Source organism: Callospermophilus lateralis, chromosome 11 (genome assembly GCF_048772815.1).
Source record: "Callospermophilus lateralis isolate mCalLat2 chromosome 11, mCalLat2.hap1, whole genome shotgun sequence".
In the NCBI taxonomy this organism is placed as follows: Eukaryota; Metazoa; Chordata; class Mammalia; order Rodentia; family Sciuridae; genus Callospermophilus; species Callospermophilus lateralis.
The window spans coordinates 24,307,887-24,325,934 of NC_135315.1; the positions used below are offsets into that span (position 1 = coordinate 24,307,887).

Consider the following 18,048-nt stretch of genomic DNA (forward strand, 5'->3'; position numbering starts at 1 on the left):
AGCAAGAATAAGAGGGAAGGCATCACACCACTCCATCCCTATCCTGCTTCACTCCTTCAGCTAAGATCTCCTGGGGGTCCACTGTCTGCCAGGCCCAAGTCTGGACAGGAGGGAGTTCAGGAAAGGGAAAAGGTACTGTTTCCTCTGCTTTCCTCCACATTTCCTCCTCCTCTTACTCCATCTTTTTGTCCTCTGCAAACAGATCTGTTCTCTATTCCTCCCCTTCTCTCAAGAACATCTCAGTACTGTCTCACCTCTCTGGCTTCCTCCATTTTTCCTGGTTCTCCCAATCACCAGTGCACTAACCATTGTTCTAGGTGCCTGAGGCCCAATTCACCTTAAGCTCACCTCCAATAATTCCTTCTCTGTATCCAACTGAGATAAATCTCAACTCTTTCCAACCCAACCAGCTAACACCAACTCTTTCCTCACCTTTTAAGTTTAAGGGAAGCCAGAAGGAAGCAGGAGAAAACACAGACTTTATTGAAATGAGGTAGTTGGAGGTACAGAGAGAACCTGGCTTGTTTGGGGCTCAATTTTCCAGAAACTTAAATGGTGTCTCCACTGTCTCCAAAGTTCAGAGAAATGTTTGAAATTGCTGGGAGCTCTCACTATACCTGAGCCTCCCTGGGGTAGAGAGGTATGCCTCCAAGTGGGGGAAGGCCCCCAGGGGTAGGAATGGAGATGGGGACAAGATTCCTGGGTTTTCCAGGAGGCAATAAATAGGGGGAATGTAATAGGGGCATGCCTGTGCCTTCCTGGTTGAGGCTTGCTGAGAGCAGGCCTTGCACAGTATTCCAGAAGTCTCTGGCATACCAAATTTCAAAACACTTTGGTGATTTAGTAATGAGGTCATTAATAGGAGGAGGCAGGTCTCAGAAAACAACCTCTGGAGGCTGTGTTAGTGCAATACAAATGTGCCAGGAAAGGGTTAATAGGGTTAAATGGGGAGCTTTTTGGTCTTTCACAAGGGAGCTGATGCTATTGTAGTTTTGGGGTAACTCTATTAAGGACTGAGATTTAGGGTTGCTGATAATAATACATCTGCACTCAAATACCACCTACATAAGAAAATCCAAGGCCTTCTCTCTATCCCAGGCCTAGAAAGAGGAGTCAGGATAAGAGTGCATGAGGAGCATCCTCAAAGCTTAAAGGCACTGAACTGAATAGCCAAAAGTTGGAAGGGAAAGGAGAACTCAGGAGGATGGGCTGGCTCTCATCCTCATTCTTGCCATTGTGTGGATCCCCAGATCAAAGGCAGGGGAAAGCCCATCCAGTCCCTCCACCTTTGACAGGTTGGGTATTTCTCAAGCCCCCAGTCCGGTAGGATCCCCAAGCCATCAATCTACTCTCTTCCCAGATCTGAGAAAAAAATCTTCCCCCAGTCCCCATCCCCATCTAAACTGGTGTCCCAGTCTTGGCAAGGATCACCAGGGCAGTGACGTTGGGGAAGGACAGAGGAGGACTGGACTAGGGCTCTACAGTGCTGGAAGCCGGGTTGAAAAGTTCAGTTCAGGAGGTGATGGAGCTGGGCGAGGCTTCCGGGGAGGTGCCTGTGGACTGGTCCGAGGCATCTCCCGCTGCCTCCTTGGGGCAACCTGGAGGAGCTGACGGCACTCGGCTTCCCTCCCGTTCGCGCTTCTTCTGCTTCATGCGCCGGTTCTGGAACCAAATCTTGACTTGCGTTTCATTGAGCTCCAGGGTGGCAGCGATTTCCACCCTCCGGGCCCGGCTCAGGTACTTGTTGAAATGGAACTCCTTCTCCAGCTCAGTCAGCTGCCGCGTGGTGAAGTTGGTGCGGAGGCCACCGGTCGCGCCCAGTCCCAGCTCCGACACCTTCGCTAGGGGCGGGGCGGGAAGAAAGGCCACGTCAGTTCTCTCACCTCTCTCCCTCCCCTCCGCTCCTCCCAATGTAGCTGTGCACCCTCAGTCAGCATTCTGTCCCTAGTTCTCAAAGTCCCTACGGATCACCAGGCAGTCCGGTGGTGATCTTAAAACGCGGAGCAACCTTTCCCCTACTTCCATCCCCAGCCCAACGCAGCGGGTCCTGGGTCCCCACGCTGGGCGAACAGATCAGCAAGTGGGATGTGTATGGAGACCTACTCTTGGGGGTGGCCCTGCACTTGCTAGATGGAAAGATCTCACCTGATCTGGCGGAGTACGCTTACCTGCCTCTACCAGAACGGCGGAGAGAAAAGAACCCATCTCAGGAACAAGACACCTCAGTGCAGGGACAACTAAGCTGCCTCGGGCCCGGGAGAGGGGGGTGGCCACGTCGGAGCCCTACCTGTCTTGGGTGGGTTCCTCTTAACCTTCATCCAGTCGAAGGTCCGGGCCGTGGGGGTACTGGGTTCTGACGCGCAAGATGATGATTCCTTGTCCTCGGAGAGGAGATCAGCGTAGGCCGGTGCAAAGCTCGCTGCCTGCTCGTTCCCGTAAGGGGGCTGTGGCGGAGGGTATGGCCCAGGGCCGGCTCCACCCGCTCCGTAGCCGTCGGGCAAGCCCCCTAGCTGAGCAGCGTAGTTGGATGGATGAAAATAGCCTCCATCTCCTTCCGATTGACCCAAAGGGTAATATTGAGAAGGCCCATAGCTGGGACTGCAGGAGGCCGGGGCATACCCTGAGGGCGCAGAGCTGGGAAAGGGCACCCCCAGCGCTGAAGGCGGTTGCTGGGCGGGATAGCCCGAGTTCTGCTGCAGCACAGGGCTGGGCAGCCCCCCACCATAGCGGCCCTCGCCTGCGTAGCTGTCAATGGCAGGAGCCGAACTGGGGGGGAAGGAGGTTAGGGCGTTGTGGGCGCTGTAGGCGTTGGGTCCCCGGTTACAGAGTGGGTACTCTAGGAAGGAGTTCATCCTATTATAGTCCATGCGTGGAGGCCGCAGGAGGGTCGGCCCTTTTCGGGGAGACACCCTCTTGCCCTACAACCTTTCGGCAGTATGTCACAGCGATGAGGCTTGCATCCATGGCCTGGGCCAGATCGCCTGGGCCAGAGCTCCCCTAGGAAAGGGGTAGGGAGTGGGGGTAGGGGGGCACATGTGATCTCTCCCAGGCCAATGGGCAAAGAGGGCCAGAGTTTGGCAGCCCCAGCGCCCATCCATCAGCCCCCAAGCATTAGCATGACAAAGACACTTCAATCACCGGCAGCCCATCCATCTGAGAGCGACATGGAAGCGTCAAAAACATCTTTCTTCAAAGACTTTTGGAAAGAAGGGACCAGAGGGAGTGGGGGGGAAAGTTTGAAGAATATTCAAGACTTTTCTCCCCTCCCAACCCCCAAGGCCTTCAATAGGCTCTGGGTTATTAGATTTGGACAAATTCAACCCAGCTGCCCCTCAATCTTCCCACCCCTAAAAGAAGCCTCCCCCCAAGGCTGTAGACCTGGAGGTGGAGAACCTAGCTTCTTTACTTTGCCCAGAATTCCCACTCTGGTTTTGTTGCTCCTAATTTGTCTTGGGGTGATGGGCTAGGACAGTGGGGTGAGGTATGTTATCTTGGGCCAAATGGATGACTGTGAAGAGGGGGTGGGGTGGGCGGAAAAACACCTAAGGGTGTGAGGCAGGGTCTAGAATCCAGAGAAAGAATTCATTAAGCAGGGGTGGGAAAATGGCATTTCAAGGGAGCAAGCCAGGGCTATAGAAATGTGGGGAGGAGGATGAAAAACGCCCCATTCCTCTCTCCATCTCTCTGCATAAATGCTCTCTCCTCATTCACGCATCCATTTCTCTCCCTCAGCCTCTCTTTATATTCTCTCTGTCTCAATCCATCTCTCTGTTCGTCCATCTCTCTCCATATTTATATTCGTTCCCTACCTATCCATCAACTCATCTTGCTAGATGTATTTATCCTCTCTCTAGCCATCCATAGCTGTAGCTGGCTCATTCACTCAGACTTAAATAACTCCCTATATCTCTCCAGAGAACCAGAATGAGCAGAGCTAGGTGATGTTTACAGGGGGTGAAAAGGAGGGGGATTTTTATTTTCTTTCCAAAATGTTTAAAACTAGTGGAGGCCCTGAACTCTGGTTCCCTCCTACCCCTTCGCTCCTTCACCACCCTCCATGTCCTTTAAAAAAAAAAAAAATCCCTAGCCACAAATCTATAAATTCAATACCAATTAAGTGTTGAAGATTACTCAAATTTCCATGAATGTTCTAGAATACATAAAGGAAGTTTCCTCAGAGAATGAGAAAATCAGTGCAGAGTTCCTGAGACTACTTTGACTTCTTCTTCTTCTTCTTCTTCTTCTTCTTCTTCTTCTTCTTCTTCTTCTTTTTTAATACCAGAGATTGAACCCAGGGGCACTCTATCCTTAAGCTAAATCTCCAGCCCTTTTAATTTTTATTTTGAAACAGGATCTCACTAAGTTGATTAGGGCCTTGCTAAATTGCTGAGGCTGGCCTCAAACTCATGATCCTCTTTCTTCAGTCTCCTGGGTTGTTGGGATTACAGGCATGCCACTGTGCCCAGCTGGGACTCTCAATTCTATGGGTAAGGAGGGCAGCCTCACCTCTTTCTGCTCAGTATATCTGTTGCATTAGGGTTGGGAAAAACAGGAAGTGTCTTGCTTGCTCTCTCAGACTCTGGATGAAACTAGAAGAGCTCTTAAGTAGACACACATTGATTCTCCTCCTCCTCCTCCAGACTCTGCAGACAAGAGTTTAGAGCAATCCAACACCCACGCTCATTTGTAACCTGTCAGGGTGTCTGCCTGACCAGAGTCCTGGGGCCAGAGCTAGGGCAAGTCCAGGAGGGCAAGAGTTCAGGGAGGGATCTCTGTAAACAAGTGAGCTCAGGAGAGGAAGGGGAAGCAGGTGGTACAGGCCCACAGAGGACCTTCGAAATGTCTCAGGTTTCCCCACCCCCTAAAGGGCAGGTATGCACTCATTCCTCCACAAAGGACTCCAAAATTGTCTTTCTCAATCTCTGTGTCTCCATCTTCCGGCTCCCATTCCTCCTTCTTGTCCTTACACTGTCCCTATAGTTGCCCCTCCTGCTTTCTACTCAGTATCTCCAGAATCACACTGTGAGCTCCCTTAGCCCCCAACTAGGAAGGAGCTCAAAGCACTTCACAGAACTCCAGTCCCCCTTCCCACTTCACAGGTGTTCTTCCTCAGACACAGACAAGTTGTGGGCAGGGGAACCCGCTCATAACTTCTTTAAGAGAGATGCAGTGGGGGAGGGAGAGAGAATGTTCACGTGTTAAAGGGACTAGGGCAGACAAAAGAAAGAATTGAGATGGGGAGAGTGGTGTACAGAAGAATTGAAGAGAAAAGGATTACTGAAATAGGAGCAAGCAGATTTCTTTCTATTCCACCTCTCTGGGAGAAAGTTTGTAGTTAATCCTGAAGTTTTCTTATTTATTTATTTATTTATTCACTTACTTAATTACTTTTGTAAATACTGGTGGTAGAACCCAGAGGCATTTTTACAACTGAGCTATATCCTTTTTATTTCTTGTTTTCTAATTTTGAGACAGGGTCCCAGACTCACTAAATTGCTCAAGGCCTCACTAAATTGTTGAGGCTGCCCTCAAACTTGGAATCCTTCTGCCTCAGCCTCTGGAATCTCTGGAATTACAGGATTGTGATATAGCACCCAGTCTTTCTTTCTCTCTCCTGAGACCTCAGGTGTAGGGAACTAGGGTTTGTCTTCTAACCCCAAATCTGAGCCAGGCCTATATCTGACCTGGTTGCCCTGTTTCTGAGAGATGAGACTTCCCTCTCCATCTTTCCTTCATCCCAGGCAGAACCTTCTCCCTCCATCCCTTGCCCTCCTAATTAAGGGACCAATTTGAGTCTAAAGGAAAAAATAAATTCCAAATCTGTTTGATAAAACTATGCAAATCTGTCTGGGAGTTGAGGAAATGCACTCTTCCTATAGCAGCTGAAGTCACCAACAATCTGTCATTATTAACAGGAAGAAAAGAGGGGGGCTGGGGTATAGTTCTGTGGACAGTATTCACCTAGCATGCATGAGGCCCTGAATTTGATCCCTAGTACTAAAGAATGAAAAGAGAAAGGAAGAAACGGGGAAAGGAAGGAAGAAAGGAAAGGAGGGAGGAAGGGAAGGGAGAAAGAAAATAAAAGTACCTCAAATTATACTGTCAGTGGCAGTGATTACTTTGGTCTCCGTTCTCCAGATTCACTATGCCCTCCAATATATCCCTGAGTCTCACCACCTTCCTTCTTATTGCAGGTATTAAAACTTCCCAAAATCTCTATTGACTTTCCCAGCACCATATAGCTCAGGTGGTAGAGTACCTGCTTAGCATGAATGAGGTCCTGGGTTCAATCCCTACTGACCCCCCCACAAAAAAAAAAAAAACTGTGAGAACCAAACAGATCAGGTCCCCAAGTCTCCTAAGGTTGATTTCCTTGTTTGTATGGTAAGTTTACACATATACATAGAGAATATAGGCATATTTATTTATTTATTTATTTATTTTTAATATTTATTTTTTAGGTGTAGATGGACACAACACAATGCCTTTATTTTTATGTAGTGCTGAGGATGGAACCCAGGTCCTGCCTGTGCCAGGCAAGCGCTCTATGCTGAGTCACAATTCCAGCCCAACATAGGCATATTTAGAACTGAAATTATCTTGGAGAATTATTGGTCCTTATGCTAAAAATAGAGACAGAGGAAACCATTCCGATCAAAATAGGGATATGTTAGAAGTTTGCACCTAGACTTTGCCAGCTACTCTTCCAGATGAATGAGGCAGGAGGACTGAAACTTCAAGGCCAGCCTGGAGACCCAGTCTCAAAATAAAAAACAAAAAACAACTGGGGACCTGGGGATATAGTTCAGTGGTAAAGCCCCCCTGGATTCAATCCTCAGTACAGAGGGAGTGAAGGAAGAAGTTTACACCTTTTTGGTCCTTTCTGTGGAGGCAGCTCTTAGGTTGGGAGGTTGGCAGGAACAATCTAACAGTTCTTTCATTAGGCCTCAAGGTTCTCTATCTGCTCTCCCTAGTTTAAATTTGGGGAGGCCAAACCCAAGATCAAAAGTTGGAGTTTCAAAACTAGAAGGATATCCAGGGTTACAATTTTTCCCAAGAGATGGCTTCTTGTTGCTCTTGGGGAGAAAACGGGATCTGAGTTCACTATTGTTTCTTTTCATGTCAGATAATTGAACTGTCATGAATCTGGTTTAGGATCTCAGAATATGGACAGTGCATATTGTAATGACATGACTACTAGGTTTGTGGACAGAATACTTGGGTTCAAGTCCTTGTTTGGCCATTTCTTAACATTATGACCCTTGAAAATTTCCTTCCTTCCCTTTCCTTCTCTTTTCTCTCTCTCCCTCTTCCTCCACCCCGACTCTCTGACTGAACCCAGGGAAGCTCACATAAACTAGGCAAATGTTCTTCCACTAATCTATGCCCTCAATGCTAAACAAGCTTACTTTTTTAAAAAAAATTATTTTTTAGTTATAAGTGGACACAATATCTTTATTATTTTTTTAAATTTTTATGTGGTTGCTGAGGATGGAACTTCGTGCCTCACACATGCTAGGTGAGCACTCTACCTCTGAGCCACAACCCCAGCCCAAAACAAATTTCTTGACTCCTCTGAATCTTAGCCTCCTAGAAGAAGAATGGATTTAATACTACTTACTTTCCTGCATTGTTAGTAGAATTAAAGCAAACAAGAAAATATAAACCATAGAAAACTCTACAGATGTATGATACTAACATTATATGCACATTCCAAAATAGTGTGAGTCAGTCTTCTGTTTTTTAATATAACTAGTGTATTAAAATATGGTAATATGCAATAGGAGAATAGTATATATTGCTATTCTTTTATACAACATATCGCCATATACTATACAACATGTACTTTATCATATGCAAATTTCAATGAGGATGGAGTGGATTGGCTTATTTGGGCAAAGAATTTTCTTTAAAGCTGAAGAATTTTTTTGAAAACTTAAGCCTAATATTTAATGCCTATAAAGACACCCAAATTATTAAAACTATACCAGAAAGGTTTATAGTTGAATATATTAGAAATAACTTTCCTTATTTTCCTAATATTTGGGTAAAATTGGCTAGGGAAGAAGTTGTCTCTTTTTCTTGAGGCTTAAATGTCTGTTCCAGAGGGGGGAAGGGTTGAACCTGACTTCTAAGACCTGAATAAATGATTGGAGGCATTTTTAAATAATGATTGGAATTTTTTTTTTTTTTTTCAGTGCTGAGGATTGAACACAAAGCCTCCCTCACACATGCTAGGCAAGTGCTGTACCACTTTGAGCTACATTCACTTCCCTGATTGGGATCTAAAAGAAAAGATTAGAGTGACATGAAGATTTGAAATAATTTTCCACTTACCCAGGTTTATCCAAAGGTGATAGTTTGGACCAAAATATCCACTTTGGAAACCTTATCAAACACTGGTCAAGCTGAATTTGGATCTGAATGATTGTTCATACTGTGACTTTTCTGTGGTAGTTGGGGGTTAGGGAAGTGGTGTTATACTAGTAGTTGTTGTTGTTTTGCCCAGGGCCTCTAACATGCTACAGATAGGTAGGAGCTCTCTCACTGAGCTACACCCCCAACCTCTATCAGAAAGTTTTAAGGGGACTCCTTTCACTGAGGAGAGTAGTTTGTTAGTTTTCCTTCAAGCATTGAGAGTGGAAAGAGTATATGGGCAGGAAAGCAGAGCTTGGCTGGAGAAGTCAGTGTAGGATCTGGACTACAGCAGCCACAGCAAACAAAGGAGACATAGAGACACCCTAGAAGCCACCTTCTACACAGTGAGGACATGCCCTTATCTGAAAGCAAGGAATTATTCAGTGGGGCCAGTTCTTGTCAGTGACCTGAAGGAAAAGTGGTTAGGAGAAGTCAGTAGGGCTGAATTAAGGATTCAGGGAAAAACAGAATTTGTGACTATGCTCCTGATGCCTAGTAACCAGATAAAATCTACTATACCATGTCAAATAAGAAGTTTGGTGGCTCTTTTTATTCAAAATGGCCTCCTCTCTTTTAAACAAGAATAAGTATAGCCTTACATTGAGGAAGGTGGCAGAGGATGAAAGCCAGAGAGAGACTTGGCTACAATACTTCTGTATACTCATATTTATTGAATTCCTGACACATCACACTGCACCCAATGACATGCTTGTTGAAAAGATTTCTCTCTCTACTCTTTTAATGATTGGGGGGCATGATTTGGGGTATAAAGATACAAATTAAAATCTGTTAAAATGGTCCCAATCAGGAAAGTAGGAGGTAGGTTATTATCAAATACCAAGAGTCACTTAAGAGCCTATAACTCCAAGCATTATAAATATTTAATGGGGGGTTGGGGATGTGGCTCAAGCGGTAGTGTGCTCGCCTGGCATGCGTGCGGCCCGGGTTCGATCCTCAGCACCACATACAAACAAAGATGTTGTGTCCGCTGATAACTAAAAAAAATAAATATTAAAAATTCTCTCTCTCCCTCCCTCTCTCACTCTCTCTTTAAAAATAAATAAATAAATAAATAAAAATAAAATTTCATTTAAAAAAATATTTAATGGACTGATTGTGAAAACTAACAAATATACTCTGGGCATATATCAATGCAGAATACATTGGAAATATTTAATTCTTCAATTTCCATCACAGATAGAGAAACTGAGGTCCAGAGAGGAGAGGGACTTGTCCAGGCATAAATTAATTAAAAAAAAAATGACTCCAGGTTATCACAATTGCAAGTCATTCTTTGAGTTAATGGTCCTTTCTTTTACCATAATTTTAATGAACCATTCTTCTTATATGAATGATTCACCAACAGTAGGGCAGATTGACCAGCAACTTTCTTGTCTCTACTGAAACCTTCCCAGTCCAACCACAGTTAATTCATAAACTGTCTATGCTATAGACCACTTACAATTTTGTCCTGACTCAAGAGATGTCCTGCCCCAATATGGATGGGAGAAGTGGATATAGCTGCCTGGCACTGTCCTGTAGCCTGCTGCCATGGGCAGGTGTACTGCTCCACCTAGGAACTACTCCTCTTTCCCTTCCTTCTCCATAGCCAACTGTTAAAGCTGTAGCTAAAAAGGATGACCCCAGAGAGAAAACAGCAAAAAGTAAACCATCTGGAACACAAACATCCCAAGTCCCATCTCTTTATGAATCCCACATTTGGGAAGCATTCCCTTGGATTTGACATTAGCTTGGGTGGGGAGATTGAAGATGGGAGTCATTTCCTTCTGGAAATACATTGCCTCTTTATTCTTTGATGGTATCACCAGAGATGGTGAGTTTGTGAAAGAAGAGAAACAGAGGGGCTGGGGTTGTAGCTCAGTGATAGAGCACTTGCCTAGCATGTGTGAGGCCCTGGGTTCAATCCCCAGCACCACATAAAACTAAATAAACAAAATAAAGCATTATGTTTAGCTATAATTTTAAAATATTTTAAAAAAAGAAATAAAGAACAGAAATAGAAAACCTTATCTGTTTCCTGTAAAAAGAATCCCAACTCCTCTCTAATAATTAGCCAAGGGAAATGCTGAATCTCCCTATTTCTTCTCACCCCCAGGAAAGTGGGAATGCATAAATCTAAACATATAGAGCCTTTGGCTGGACTCTCTCGGCTCTCCAGGAGGAATCAGGACTGATGCAGGCAGCAGCTGAGATTCCCTGCCCTTTGGGCTCCTGGTTTGGATTTAAAGGATTGGAAGGTAGTAACCACCTAAAATAGATTAAAAATTCTTAAGCATGGAAGAAGGCAAGAAGCAAAGTGATACTGTGGTCTAGCATTTCTTCTCAAACTTTAATATGCCTATAAATCACTTAGGGACCTAATAATTTAAAGATTCTGATTTGGTAGGTCTGCATTTCTAACTATCTCAGAGGTAATGCTTATGCTGCTGGCCTATGGAGCTGCCAGTCTCTAGAGCATGGGAGCCTCAGAGCCCCCTGAGTAGCACAGACCATGATCCCTGGATGGGGTTTCTCTCCAGCACAGCAGCTCCTGCATTTTTTGGCATTGATAAAGGGTGCTCTCCTTTTGACCAAAGAAAGCTGGAAGGAGGTTAATTAGTGAGATCTTTCTGGTATTCTTGATCTTTGTAACAACCTGCTATAGCTGCAAGAGCATTTTTAATTAGACCAAATTATCTACTTTGGCTGTCCATAGAAATCAAAGCTCCAGCTGAAATGTCTCTTTCATTTTGCTGGTGTAGAGACAGCTTATGTGCTGTGATTTTTAAGATGTTAAACACTGCCTGTGGGCATATTTTATGGAGAAATAAACACACAGCCCAATGAGATGTATAGTGTGGTTTTAATATATTGTATATTCACTTATTTATGGGGAAAATAAACACACAAGCCAATAAGCTGTGTATTATTACTTTAATATATTGAATTTATTTCATACCTATATATTTTATGAGGGAAAATAAACTAATAAGATACACGATATTATTACAATAACACATCTAATTGTTCTATATTAATTTATTTATGAAAGAAATAACTGCAATTTAACATGACATAAGATTATTTAATGCACGAGATGAATTCTATATTAAGACAGTTTAAGGGATTAAATTCCAGCTGAATAAAATATGTGTACTTCCTGCACTGAGGGGCCAGTTAAAGAAATACTTGTTGGGCCTGCCTAGTCCTATATGTCACCACCTATGCTGGCTCTTGGCTTATTCTGTCAGTTGCTGCCTCTCGGTGCCTGATACTCCTAAGTCCCCATCCTGCTGGCGCAGGGGAAAGTCTAAGAGGCCCAGGAAATAAACTGCTTTCAAAGAACTGCAGCATCTGCCAGGGAGGTAGCCCCGCGGTGTCTGTTTCTGAGTCGGAGAAATATTAAATAAACCGAAGGACGATGAATGGCTTTCCAGGGTCCTTTAAATCTCTATGTTCCTGAGAACAAACCAGGAAGCAGATGGGGGGAGATCGATCCTTGCAGCGAGTTTACCAGCTATACCAGGAGCCAGGAAGGGCGCCGGGTGTGGAGTGGGGGTGGGGTGTAGGAACTGGTGTTGAGAAGGCAAATGAAGTTGTTGGCCAAGACAGGTGGGTCTGCATTTGGAGAAAGCTCTGGCCGGGCTTCAAATCCCAGAGCGCATGATAAAAAGCCATACTTGGCGAGGCCGAGCCAGGCCCCAAGACCCCCCACTTGCCATCCCCCTTCTCACACCCCACGCGGATTCTCCTTCCATCTCGGGTCCTCAGCATCCATTGGGCTCATTAAAAAAAAAAAAAAAAAAAAAAATCCGGCTCCCAGGCTCTCTTTTCTTCCCTCTGATCTGAAACATCCCGCAGGGAGAAGGTGGGGGCGGACCGGGACTGGACCCGTCCAGCAGCGCGTCCAGCAGCGGCTGTCATGGCCGCCACAATCTCTTCCCTCGCCCTCCCGGCTGCCCGGCCCCAGCGCCATTTTGAGCATCTTCCTTGCATTCCCATCTCCCTCCCACGCTCCTCGCTATTCCTTCCTTCCTTGAACGCCTTCCGATTGCCTGGTCCTGTTGCCCCGCCGCTCCTGGGATGTTCTCCCATTCCCAGGACCCAGGGTTGACAGCACAGACCTAGGAACATAGGTATTCGGCCGCGCCACATTTCTCATCCGGCCTCTTTCCTTGTCCACTTGGAGGCCAGTTGTTACCATTTCTGGACAACGGGTCCAGCTTTTCAAGAAAACCCTTCTCCACTCCGTGGCCACCGACAGCCCCTAGGAAGTCTGGCTCCACATCCCAGGCCCCGCGTCCCCAGGCTTCTGAAGTTCCTAAAAAAAAAAAAAAAAGCCTCTCCACCGGCTTAGGGCACAGAAGACTGGGAAGCCCTTGGACCCCCTCCTAATTAAGCAAAAACTCTGCTTTCCCGAGGCCTGTCCCTGAGGCTTCCTCTCCTGCTCACAGCACACCCTCTCTTTCCACCGACCACCGTCCACCTTTATTTCTAAGCAGAGTCCCTGGGAACCTCGTGCAGGACCTTGTCGGTTTGGAAACAAGGTGACCAAGCATCTAGGAAACCCCCACTCGTCCTGGAGCCGTGGGTCAAGAAATGGCCAACAAACGGAGCTACCTTTGTACCACCCGGACTTTGCCAGCCCCTGGTCTTTGCCACGGCTTGGGCCACTGAACCAGATCAACCTCCTATGGATCCTGGAGAAGTGAGAAGGGGCCCTGGGGACCGGGAAAGGGCTGGGTCCCAACACAAACACTCGTTTTCATATTATAAAGACATTTTATTTAATCTATGAAAATAATGTACAATAAATACTTTCCCCTTTTCCTATTATTAAAGAATTTTAATAAATAAACTACAGTCTAAAACATAAAAAAAGAGGAAAATAGGTCCCTCTAATTCCTTTTAAGAAACGCCCCCCCCGAGTTTGAGTTTAATTATTCCTGAGATTTCGTTGGAAGTAGTCTAACAAACAGAGTTTTTCTGTGTGATTTTAAAAAGAGAAACAAAAAAGGAAGTAGATTAAACACTAATTCAATAATACCTGAATTTTAGCAAAACACATAAGTAAATGCAATTGGGGTGGAGGAAGCTCTATTTTCCCAACAGACGCAGTGGAGGACGGGGGTGGAAAGGGTCGGGGGATGAAACGGGTTAGGGAAACTGCAGGTCGATGGCACAAAGCGTGCTCGTGAAGAAGTCCAACTCTTCCTCTGAAAAGGGGACTGGGCTGTCGGAAAGGCCTCCGGACAGCTGGAGACAAGAGTCGGCGGCAAAGAAGTTGAGGTCGGGCAGGAAAGGCGAATCCTGCCGCTCCGGAAAAGCGTCTTCTGACAATGACTCCGGCTCCAGGCCGCCGGCTCTGCGCAGGGCGCAGTCAGGGCTCTGAGCACCCGCACCCTCCAAGTGAGCTGCCAAAGGCTCAGGGCCTGGGGGGCCCGGCGCCACTTCGGCGGGATAAAGGCAGGCTTCCCGCACCACGCGAGAAACAGAGGGGCCTCCCGGGCTGGCCGCTGGTTCCTCAGCTGGGTCTCCAATTTCCTCTAGGACACCGGGGCAGGCTGGCTCCCCGTCGGGCTGTTCTCGGTGCTGCGTCTGCCTCTTGTGTTTCATGCGCCGGTTCTGGAACCAGACTTTGACCTGCCTTTCGGTGAGGTCCAGCAAGGCCGCAATCTCCACCCGACGAGGCCGGCACAGGTACTTGTTAAAATGAAATTCCTTCTCCAGCTCCAGCAGCTGCGTGTTGGTGTAGGCGGTGCGCAGCCTGCGCGCCCCGCCGCCGCCCGCGTCGGGCAGTCCCGGGCCATCTATTGAAAAGCAGGCTGGGCGTCACAGCGGGTCCTGTCTTCATCCCAACTTCACTTCGGCAGAGATCAAGACTACCCCATCCTCCAAAAACAATATCAGGAGCCTCCCTTTCCCACCCCCACCCCCAGCAAAACGGTTTGCTCTCACTACTCTTCGGTTCTTTCCGCTCCCTCCCTCGCTGGCAGACCTGGCCAGGGTCAGGGCAAAGCATTCAGAGCCGGCCGCGGGCCACAGAGAGGGCGGGGAGCGGTTCCTTTTCTCTCCCAGAATCTCAGATACCCCTTCCCAATGAACTTTCAAACTCAAGCCCAGGAGAGCTTTCACAGATTGTTCTTCACCTCTTTTCCTTTCTAGCTCTCAAATTTGCCCTCCTCGGGTTGGGAGGAGGATCGCATCTTTTCCTGCCCCAGATTCATTCCCAACAACACTCATTCCTCTATACAGATTCCTCAATCGAATCCTTTTCTTCTACCATGGGGGGCGGGGGGAGGACTCTTCACCAACCAGTTTCCAAATCTACTGTAGGAAAAAATAATCTGGCAGCGGCCAGGCCTGAGCCTCAGCGGGACATTCTGCTTCCCCATCCCGAGAATTGACTGAGAATTGACCGAGCAAGGGAACCCCAACAGGCTTGCTGCTTTTTTTTTTTTTTTTTTTTTTTTTTGGCCTCCCCCGCTGCTCTTTCTTCCTCTGTCTTCTAGCTACACCCTACCCCACCCCCAACGCGCTTACCGACCTGCAGGCGATCCGACCCCCGAGGCCGGGACGGAGGAGGCAGCCGGGGAAGGAGACGCGGCGGATTGGCTGGGTTTCTTGGCGGATTTCTTCTCTTTCATCCAGGGGAACTCGGGGGCTGGGGGGGCGGTGGGGAGCGGCGGCGGTGGCAGCAGAGCAGGCCCATCTTCGGCTTGCTTTTGGCTCCCGGGTCTCTGAAGGGTGGAGGCGCCGGGCTGGAGGCTGGGGAAGATTTGCTCGAAAGGAGGAGGAGGAGGAATTAATGTCGACTCCTTGATTGATGAAGTTTGAAATGTCTCCAAGACAGCGGGGAAGGAAGTCAGACACTCGGCGAGCGATGGCTGGCTGTTTATAAACCCAATCTCCCTCTCAAATTCAAAATTCATGGCTTTCAATGGTGGGGGAGGGGGCCTGCTGGGGGGGGCGTCAGGAGGGAGGATCGGAAGGGACCCCCCCTCCTGCCCCCCCCAGGTTTATGCGATGGAACGATTTTGGGAGGGGGAGATTTCGCTCTCTTTCTTTTTTTAAAATTTGGGCCTTTATAATTGTATATTGCTGATAAATACAAGCGTATGGGGACTCTCTCTATTAAACCCAGGACTCCGACGAAATTGCAGGGAATTCGTGGTCACGGGACCGGCCTTGGCCAATCGCTCGGCTGGGCCTGGTGGAAAACAGAGCATTATTTGCTTTAATTGATTCAAAAACTCCAGAGGACCACGACCTGGACACCATGAGTCCCCCATTCCTAAACCGGTGTCTCCCCAATGACACCCTTTCTCCAGAAAATCTAGAGGGACCTTTCCTCCTTCCACCCTTGTGAGGTTGCAGGAACAGATCAAATCAGAAGGAGAAATTTTCCTCCCTTCTAAAGATTTTAATGAAGTAAATTAATACTTTTTTTATTACATAGCAAGCACTATCTTACACACACACACACACACACACACACAAAGATGAGAGAGTATCTCTATGGGAGGAAGAAAGAATAGAAAAATGTTTCCTCCATTTAGGAAAGGACAGTGTTGAGGTGTGATTAAGAAACAGAAGAGATTTATAATCATCAGCACCACCACTCCCTTCCCAACCCCTAAAGCAACTGTTAAATCTTGGGAAATGGACCTCCACAGCATTTTTGCCCACTGGCCTCCATAACTGTAGGGCTTGGGTTCCCTTCTCTGCCCAGTGTTTACAGCACAACTCCTTATGTCCATCTGCCTTCCTCTTGGAGATCTATACTTATCTATTAAGTCCTTCACTCCTGCAATAGGAGGGTTGACGGTGCATATATGCCCACTTAACCCCAAGCCTTTTCTGTATCCATATCTAGGGGCATGAACAAGAACCAATCATATAACTCTCAAAGTTCAGGTCATTGCCTATGGCGGGGAGGGGTAGCAGTCCCTAGTGGAACAAAAAGAATTTCCACTTTTGCCATTGTGCTAGCATAAGAAAAAAAAAATCTAGGCAAGAAAGATGGAGTTCTTGAAGATGGAGGGAGTGGAAATATGACCACTGAGATGATTCTGGCCCCTGGAGTGGGACTTTTTTTCTTTCTTTCTTTCTTTCTTTCGAGGGGACCAAGATAGTCTGAACTTTAGAGAATGCTACAATTTACTAGAAGAAGGAGGTACAAGATGTAGAGCCACAAGCAGTTGGTGGGAAACTAGGCCTCAAAGCAGAAAATGAAAAGTCGATCTGGGGGAAGATTTTTAAATGAGTGGGTCAGAGGGACCAAGAGGAGATGAGGCGATCAATCTTAGCCCCCTGACAGCTCCCTCCGATTGCATCAAAGAATTTGTCTCTTTGGGAAAGCAGAGGGAACAGCCGAAATTCCACATCCCTTAAAAAGGCCTGAGGGGAGGGGGTGGCAATAGAGAAAGGTGATTCTGGGAGAGCCAGGAAACAGATGGGAAATGGGGACAGAGGGAAGGCGCTGAGTTGGGTGGAAAGTTTGCCTGGAGAACTCCCACGACTCTGGCCTCCCCTCCCCCTACTGGTTCACTGCAACCCAGCCCTAAGGAGAAGGCTGGTTAGCAGAGAAATGGCAACTCAGCTGGGAGCTGGAGCTAGAAACTTTGTCAATGTAACATCCGCGTGGGAGGTGGTGAGTATTTAAAAAGAAGGGTCCAGAAGTCTGAGTAGAAGGGTGGGGGTGGAGAAGAGAAGGTTGGAAAGGGGGGAGCTGAAGATGGGGGCTGCAGAGACAGTCTGTAGAGCATGAGAGAGCATGGAGAGCTGCTCTGAACTAGGCCAACTGGGCAGAGAGGGTGGTGTGCAATTCAGCTTCAAAGAAAACCATTTTGCCATTTGGAGATGTGGATAAGGGTAGGCAGGGAAGAATCCAAACAGTAGCTGTGCAGGAAGGCCTGAGAAAGGATTCACTCTCTGGTCAGCCCCTTGGGCATCACTGCAAGTTTTCTAACAGCCCCTCTAGCTGGCTGCAGGACTCAGGGCTTCCCTAGGCAACCCAGGCCAAGACTGTCCCTGCGCAGGAAATACAACTCTCTAACCCTCGATGACAGATTTTATGGCCAGATTAGTGAACAAGGGAAAACTTGGGTGTTAAAAGGGGCCAAGAGAGCCCTCCTTCTGGGAGACATCCCTCCCCCACTCCCCTGCATGCTGAATGGTAAAGCCAAGATATTTTACCCATGTCTTTGTTTTAGCTGAGCCACTGGAATCTTGAAAACAGAAGGATAAAGGACGCTAAGCCAGGTCCATCTTATTTTTCTTATTTACCATCCCAGCTTCAAACCAAAGCTCTGCTTTTTCATACTCTAGTTAAATTCTCTCTCTTGGCCTGCTTTTCTCTCTGGCTAGCAAAATAAGCAATCCACCCCACCCCCAGAGCCAAACATGGCGTTTCATCTAGTTACATCATTCAGAACATGTTATTCAGAGAAGAGGAAGACAGAGAGAAAGAAAGACCCTTGAGCGTTATTTGATCCCAATCAAACTTTGCACGCTCTTCTGCCTTTAAATTATAGCCTGACCCAATGCTAAATTGCTTGCTGCCTGGATGAGCCGTCCAGTTAAAATCCTACTTGGTGGGGGGGGGGGTGTGCGGAATTCAGGTTGCTT

At 47.1% G+C, this 18,048-nt stretch overlaps 2 protein-coding genes across 2 annotated transcripts; both read right to left on the reverse strand.

Moving 5' to 3' along the window:
- Positions 1-1,512: 1,512 nt before the first annotated feature.
- On the reverse strand, positions 1,513-2,867 carry Hoxb1 (homeobox B1). The gene is made up of 2 exons (XM_076871631.2): positions 2,288-2,867; positions 1,513-1,841 (listed from the first exon to the last, which is right to left on the reverse strand). The coding sequence occupies exons 1-2, from the start codon at positions 2,865-2,867 to the stop codon at positions 1,513-1,515; spliced, it is 909 nt and encodes a 302-aa protein (XP_076727746.2).
- Positions 2,868-13,341: 10,474 nt separating this feature from the next.
- On the reverse strand, positions 13,342-15,370 carry Hoxb2 (homeobox B2). The gene is made up of 2 exons (XM_076870073.2): positions 14,966-15,370; positions 13,342-14,228 (listed from the first exon to the last, which is right to left on the reverse strand). Exons 1-2 carry the CDS (start codon positions 15,348-15,350, stop codon positions 13,576-13,578), a joined length of 1,038 nt encoding a protein of 345 aa, XP_076726188.2. The 5' UTR covers positions 15,351-15,370; the 3' UTR covers positions 13,342-13,575.
- Positions 15,371-18,048: the final 2,678 nt, after the last annotated feature.

What these genes read in the sequence shown, in the direction of transcription:
- Hoxb1 (XM_076871631.2), bottom strand. Translation starts at nt 2,867, where the DNA reads ATGGACTATAATAGGATGAACTCCTTCCTAGAGTACCCACTCTGTAAC. An exon ending in GAGGAACCCACCCAAGACAG is followed by an intron (nt 1,842 to 2,287) that starts GTAGGGCTCCGA and finishes CCCCGCCCCTAG; the next exon opens with CGAAGGTGTCGGAGCTGGGA.
- Hoxb2 (XM_076870073.2), bottom strand. Translation starts at nt 15,350, where the DNA reads ATGAATTTTGAATTTGAGAGGGAGATTGGGTTTATAAACAGCCAGCCA. An exon ending in GGGGGTCGGATCGCCTGCAG is followed by an intron (nt 14,229 to 14,965) that starts GTCGGTAAGCGC and finishes GCTTTTCAATAG; the next exon opens with ATGGCCCGGGACTGCCCGAC.